Genomic DNA, 7,881 nt, shown 5'->3' on the forward strand with positions numbered 1-7,881 from the left:
AAAAAAAAAAAAAAAAAAAAAAAAAATATTTTATGCAAACAGCGAGCCCTTTTTGTCAGTAAAGTAATATCGTCACCAGATTCTTTGAACTTTGTATATTAATAGGCACTCCTACGTATTGCGTATATCAGGATATACGGTCTTAACGAAGTAATACTTTTTCATATGAATGAAACTTGATGTCAACGAATCCAGCAGTATATTAAAACGTCCTATTTCTCTTTTTTACAGGCGCCTGTGAATTTCCAGCGAGTTGGGCAGGCGAATGGTTCTTCTACGATAAACCAGGTCCTGTCACGGTAAACGCATCCGTCTTGAACAAGAGAGTTTGCGTGGACAGGGATGCGGATGCGTACATCGTCCGCGAGACGTAAGTTGCGATTGTTATGATTATCATATTTCTAATAACTGTTCGATCAATCGATAGACAGTCGATGGATCGACTTTTTCGATAAACTGTAAACTTTCGTATAAAGACACGAATGTTTTTTTTTTGTATTATTTCAGTGCGGAAAATTGTTATCGCTGCATGATCATCAACGATCGTCACGAAAATGTTATTCAGTTTCGAGAAGGTGAGTCCATGATTCCATTAATTTTACGTATTCATAGGAATTAATTTGCCAAGCATTTAATCGTAATGCGAAATTAACGAAACGCCCTTTGCATTTCACTCGAATACGTGGGATTTACGTAAAGACCCTTTGTTTCTCGTTAGTGTACTCTCGAAATTGATTCAACTTGGTTAAACTCCAGCAGGAATTCTCTGTGCGGTCTCTGCGCGGTATTTAATAGATAAATGAAAATTCTTCATAGACCCGCCTTGTTTCTCCTAGATCTCCTTATGTGTCTTAATTTTCTTTAGAAAGTACAGATCCTGCGAAATGTAATTTCCTCGTCGTTTCCTTCATCTTTTTCCCGAAAAACTTCACGGACAAAACAAATGTTCAATCATTCCAATATTATCTACTTGTTAAGCAATTGGCTGTTTCAACCAGTTAGCTTGGTCGCCCTATGTTGAAAGCGTGTACCTAAATTCTATTGAAAAAATAAAGCGATGACGAGGTATACTCGTGGAGCACAGCCAACCGATTAACTAGCAAGAATGTTTAGTTGAGGATGAAGCCATAAGAAAAGGAAGAAAGATAATTTGTCTAAATGAGAATAAATAAGCCTTAAAATATACGGTAAAACCTTCTCTCAAACTAGTATAACAATTCGAGACTAAAGTTCCGTTCTAGAAACACACTAATCAAAAGTAATCATACGCATCGATCCTACTCACAATTCCAGTATACACACGGGTAGGTGAAAAAATGTTGTATAGAAAGTATAAAAGTAATCGGCAAATAAAGCTACCAAAGTGGTGTTTAGAATTTACATCCACCTGGATATGCGTAATTGATTATACGGTGTAAGTACATGGATAGTATGTCTGTCCATAGGTTATTCAACCAGGCAATTCTTATCCTAGCGCTAATGCATTATCAACACAGGTGCGCCTTATCGATAGAGACAGTACGTTGATAGAACGTTGTTTGCTCGGCTCAACGACACCCTCGCGATTCGCCACTCCCTCTCAAGTATCAAAGTATAGACGAGGAAGGGTAACGAGAAGGATCACTAGACGTGAAATCTCAGTGTCTCGGGGACGTTTGGGAATAAAGAGTATAACGATTAGCGTTACGGTTCAGCTTTCAATTATGAGATTAACGAAGAGACGAAGGTACAAAGACGAGAGTAGTCTACGCTGGAGAATCGTTAAAGTCCATTCGAAAAGTATCCACGTTATAATAAGGGTCTCTCCAGGGTCCTGGTCCAGCCCTAAAAAGCCCCTCGAGAGGAGAGCATGTCCGTTTTACGACGCGTATCGCAATTTCCCCGGTATTGTTACGCATCCGTGCTTATGGACAATAGTTTTCGAGGAGCAGCCTATCCCGTCCTGCCACAGCAAAATGGAACATTGGCTCATCTCTCGCTCGATGATTTGAGGTTGACGGGCATGGCGTAACTAAAACTGACGTCTATTGTATCGGACCGCATCCTGGGCATTTGCGTTATTCGCTCGAGCTATGTAATACGCCATATGGTGGATTGCTAACGTTTTGGTGGATTATTGAGAGAGAGAGAGAGAGAGAGAGAGAGAGAGAGAGAGAGAAAAAGGACTGAGAAAATGGGGAGAGACACTGAGGGAAGCTGCTGTTCAGCTTTGGCTCTTGGCTAATAGTTGCTCCTTCTGTAAACCGAGATTATTAATATTTCTAATACTAATGCTAACGTATAGGTGCGTGTAGGAAGATACTTTTTTTTATGGCATATTGTCACGTCTCAAAGATATGTTGTAAATTTTATTAATTCTTTTGTGATTTCCAACAGAATGAGATGAACCCTGTACGCATCGAGATCACTATATACTTGTCGGATCGTTTTTTAAAACAGTCGTCGGATGGTATATAAATTACTTTATTGAATCATGGAACGTATAGATTACGGTCGTTCTCACTGGCTGGAATGCTCTAAATTATGAAAATTATTATTAATAGAATTCCAAGCGATAAGAGCATTAAAAAAGATTAACGCGTATCAAAATAGTATGAGTCGAGTTCACGTGATCTTCGCTGTGCGATCGCTTTCAATTTGAAATTTAGCAGCCTCGAGAACGAAGATTATTTTTTTCTTGTGAAGTATCTCGATGGCAGTCTTTGCTACAAATCTGTGTAAAAGATTTACATTGTTTTTAATTGCTCAGTGGTTCTTCTTTTCTTAAATTTCCATGTCACTTGAAATATTTGATGTAATTTTTAATTTTAAATCGTGTATCTTTATTAATAGGATGCTTTTTTAAATGGTAATATTAAAAGTTCTCTTTAGTCAGCGATTACGATTAATTATTATTTTAATCAAATTCCTCAATTAAACACGAATATACTATTATGGCATTATGGCAAAGCAGATTTTATTGAAAGTTCCGTTTAATTTGGTATACGATATCTTAACTCACGTTTAACTCGTGTTTATGGAAATGTACGTGCGGTTGTCTTTTATGTCGATTAAGCAGTTTTCTCGATCTTGAACTACAGATCGTTTACAGGCCTCTTAAATTTGTTTTGCAGGCAATTTGGATAAAATTTACTAACCTCTTGACTCTCTCTTGCAACCCTTCAGAATCGGTCTTAGCGGTCCAGACAATTTACTAGCACGTAAATCCGATAAGGGTTACTGGACCGGCGAAGAAGGGAGAATTTCAAATTGCACCCTAACCCCTAAACCAAGTACGAATTGAAGGGTTGAAAACGAGCGCGAAGTTAGTCCCGGGCAGTTACAGCATCTCTATTGCTGAATTATTTCCATCAGGATTTTAGCTACGTAATTCCAAGCTAATTTAGAGCATTCGATAAAAGCTTCTATCTATAGCAAAATACATGTATAAAAAGTTCATTTTTAATTGTCAAACGTAAATTTATTCCACACGTAAAAAAAAAAAAAAAAGTAACAATCGTCTTTAACGAATACGTGCTTTCACTGAATACGTAACAATGTTCTCTTTCGTATCGATAGCAAAAAAATCTTCACAACCTCAGTTCAAAAGTTCTTCTCTTCTTAACAAAAATCTAATCTACCCACGAATTCCTAGAAATCCCAAGATTATTATGGTAAGTCATAAATGTCATTTTCCAGATGAGCGAATTCTTAGAGCGTATCCCATAGCAGTGTCACGAACGACTGTACATGTATACACTGAGTAAAGGACTGAAAAAACAGTTATCACGAAGAGCGTCAACTCTCCACACTTCTCGCACGTCTATTCTCTTGAGATCCTCGACGAATTTCGTGCTCCAAGTGTTTCCAGTCACAAGTCTGACCACGAATCAGCTTAACGTTCCTACGACACGAACCTACGCTCTATGCAAGCACGTTGATAACATTCTTGATAGTAATCAGTGGCTTCGCATTCCTCTGCTCTTCTTCAGCCCAACAATACCCGCTCATTTGCCGGCTGCCTAGACGTTACGCACAATTTTGGAATATGCAAAGTCCACTGTGCCGCGAGCAGCCGCTCACTATAAACTCCACAGTGCGCAGTATAGCTTAGTGATATTAATATAATGGGTCGTGCCGGGGAACGGTAGCCGCCATTACACAAGTAATCCAAACGTAAACATTCTGCATACCTCCACCCATCTACTTCCTCGTATCTACTGTTTACCCACGACTTTGACCAAACTGGCTACGAGCGAGTTAAACTCGAGCGCGTATTTTTAAAAGGTCGCGACGCACGTCGGATGCAGGGATTTGCATAATAGCCGATCGTTCGTGAAGTATTCGTTAAGTATAGATCCCTTACTGGCGCTGGAGTTCTCTACCGTTCGTTCATTTTTCTAACTGTATATTTCCATAGCCTAGTCGTAACGGCTTTTGGAAGTCGTTAACGATTGGGACTATTTTGTTTTCCGGATATATTTAGGAGATCCATGAGAAACGCTGGATTTTTCTTTATTTTTAAATGGCTTCATGTACTTAGCGTACGTACAGTGGCGATTTAATTTTACGAAGGTAACATACAATTTCACGGGTTTTAATAGAGCTTAAAAGATATCCCGTTATAATTAATGATCTTATTCGATATCCTATAAAACGGGAAATGCACAACTGTTAAGAAGCAACGGTCATTCCTAAGGATTCCCAAATACACAGTTGCGTTAGACTACTACCTATTATATGTATATGCTAAAGGTGTATTACTGTTTAAAGCTTTCTTAATCACGCACAGCTTACACATCGTTAACGGAACGCAATACGTCATTCTAGCCTTTCGAATTATCGCACGCGTTATCATTTTTCGACAGCTATAGATCATTTGAAAAAAAAACGGGCAGCAGATGACTCGTTTATTCTTTCACACACATCTATCCATTCATTATGCTCGATGAAGCTGACGAATCTCCACGCCGATGTGGATGATATTAAACCAAGAAAATACGACGAGTCATCGAAGATTATTGGTGTGTAGTTGTGGAATGGAGTCTAACCAACGTTGGCCAGACGGTAGACAGTAGACGATAGACGATAGACGATTCCATGGCGGTGTAGAGCTATACGGTGGCTGGTTATACTGCCTTTGGATTCGTGCATTCGAGCGTGACTGGTGCAGTATTACCAATCTATATGTAGATATATCAGTTCGTACAGGCTATAGAGACTGAAAAGAATCGCGTCTGCTGTAGTTGGTAGTAGGTATCTGAAATTGCGCGCCAATTTTGACTTCTGTATAACGGCATGATGCGATAATAATACGTTTTGGAAATACGTATGCTGTGCACGTTACAATTGTTAAATTTTGCGGATAATCGGTTGCAGCATCAGCCTTGGAAATGGGTCATGTATATTACGTCGTATGGTATAGTTTGGTGGTCGATAATGAATATTCAGTATTATTTAGCGAATGCGCTAGCGAATCTCAATAGCTTCGCTTTTTATGATTTTACAGAATACAACTTTAATTATGTCGTCCACGGCGGATTTCCTTTATGGCGTAAATTCGAATCCTTGGAGAATTACCGCGTTTAAAGGGATCGAATACCTTTCGACCATTCTGACTTTGCCCTCCGGGTTTTCGTTGCGACGGTTTAATCGACGGACTAATGAACACTTACTGTTTTACCCTAACGACGTTCTCCAAATTCCTACCGTACTACTAATCCAAGGAAGTATGCATATGCCAGTGTTGATACATGCATGTTGATATTCGATTATATTTAGATGACAGGTACTACAAGGAGAAAATTTCATAATTATACTGGAGCATGGCAGGGCCATGATAATTTAAACAAGTTTCTAGGGACAATGACAATAATTCCAATAAGATCGACGAAGTAAACTAATGAAACTTACATCAAAATTGTAATTTTTCTCAAAATTATTGTCGCCGCTACTCGATTTTGTTTTTCTTCAGATACTAACTGTTGCTCCAGTGATAATTTGTATGAGTTTAATTATTTTTCAACTAGGCAAGATAATCAAGTACATTTAATTCTATTTTTCTATTATATTATCATTACAAAAATAATCGAATGCAAATATCGCAACTTTATATAATTTACGAATAAAAGCTGTCAGCTGTGAATGATACGTATACTGATAATACAATAAGAAAATTTATCAACTAAATAACATCCCCGCTTGCATTTTGTTCCTTTCCATTGACTCTTTAATCTAACCCCTCGTAATACTCTATAGTACAAAGAAATTAATATAATTACTCGAGTCGCCGAAAGAAACGCACAGTAACGTTTCACCGTAGATGAAAACTCAGCGGGTGCTTCTCTTTTTCGTCGAATCACTAAGTGACGTAATAAACAGAATTAATAACAGTAATAATCCAAACCGATAAGCCTCCCCTGTAAATGATATCTATCGAAAAGAAGAAAAAACGTCCTGCCTTCAATAACCAAACGAGATACGATGCTATTCGGATTAAAACACACATCCGTTATACCTGTCTGATTCATTTTTCACATTCATCGGCGAACAAACTATATAGAATTTCCAAATAATCGAGCATGTACACAAAATTCACACGAGTGTCCGGCATGCCAAGCAGTTGATCATTCATCACCCTTTTTCTTATCTCCTAGTTAATTCGAATACACAACCCTAAATTCATCTTCAGCGAATCCCGTGCTGCCGCAAAAACTGAATTACTCGTTGGTGTCGTGTCGATACGGCTTTTCCTCCTGTTCTCTAGCACCCTCGAGTCCTGCACGTATCTATCTACCTATCTCACTGATCCCTCGCGTTCCATTTCACTCTCCTTCTGCGCCTTTTATCTCCCCTTGAATCTTCCGCCAAAGGGTGCTCGCTATAGCTGCCATTCGCTAGGTGCTACTTGTTACTCACCGTTATTCTCTCGCTTCCACACTGGCTATTCGACTTAGACTAAATTTCGACTGACTGGTCACTGATTGCCTTATCTGGTCAGTGTATGATTAACGAGCGGTACGGGTCCTCCGCGATTCCTCACCGGAGACCAAGGACACCACGTGACTCTTATTGACTCTTTGACAATAAAAAATTCTATAAAATAACCCGCCAATTCAATCTGATCACGATTTATCCCAGCTTGGCAATCTACTGTGATTAGTTACTGTAAGCGGATTGTGTACGGCACAAGGTTTATATAGATAAAGCTATGCGGATTAATGCTACTGATTTCGTTGGTTTCCGAGGAGATGAAAATAAATTATGTACACGCATTCATCAAAATTATCATGACCGATCGACGCTCTTGCTGCTACTGGATAGAGACTATCGTTGCATTATATGCATTGCTACGTGCTCACCTGGAAATAGATATGTAATACCATTGATAATTACGGACTGATAAGCAATGATTATAATCACTGAGGATTCGAAAGGCGTGTTCGTTATAGTGTCGCGTCATAATTAGTATGGTCCCTCCCATCCATGCTTCCGGAGGATATTTCTAATTGGACCTAACCCAATGACTGGCACGACATACGTGCCAAATAATCCTGAGGAATATATTAATCAAGCGATACCCCATCGAATTTCAATGAGACTGTGCTCTGCATCTCTTTGACTATAATGACTGGAGCACAGTGGTTACCACTTAAGTATACCTCGAATTCGCACGACTATAATAAAACACAATTATTCACTCGTTCAACTTTAAATCTTCCCAATGGAAGTCTCTCGTCTATGTAAATGACCTGACGAATCTTGAAAGATCCGTGAGACGAATAATTCATAAAAAGACCCTCAAAAACTGGAGCACTGCTCAATTTTTTACCTCATTTCCAAATGCGAGGACTGACGGCTAATGCAGGTAGGATAAGAGAGGATTTCGACGTGACAACTAGG

At 38.9% G+C, this 7,881-nt stretch overlaps 1 protein-coding gene across 2 annotated transcripts in view; it reads left to right on the top strand.

Annotated features, from left to right (window-relative positions):
• The window catches only part of LOC107263639, a gene marked incomplete at its 5' end in the record, with an annotated part of 118,119 nt that overhangs the window by 96,597 nt on the left and 13,641 nt on the right, over positions 1–7,881 (top strand). For both annotated transcript variants that reach the window (XM_015731068.2, XM_015731067.2), the window contains 2 exon segments: positions 232–370; positions 508–575. In XM_015731068.2, the coding sequence (XP_015586554.1) occupies positions 232–370; positions 508–575 (207 nt within the window).

This window comes from Cephus cinctus, unplaced genomic scaffold, assembly GCF_000341935.2.
Source record: "Cephus cinctus unplaced genomic scaffold, Ccin1 Ccin1_scaffold0160, whole genome shotgun sequence".
NCBI classification, from domain to species: Eukaryota; Metazoa; Arthropoda; class Insecta; order Hymenoptera; family Cephidae; genus Cephus; species Cephus cinctus.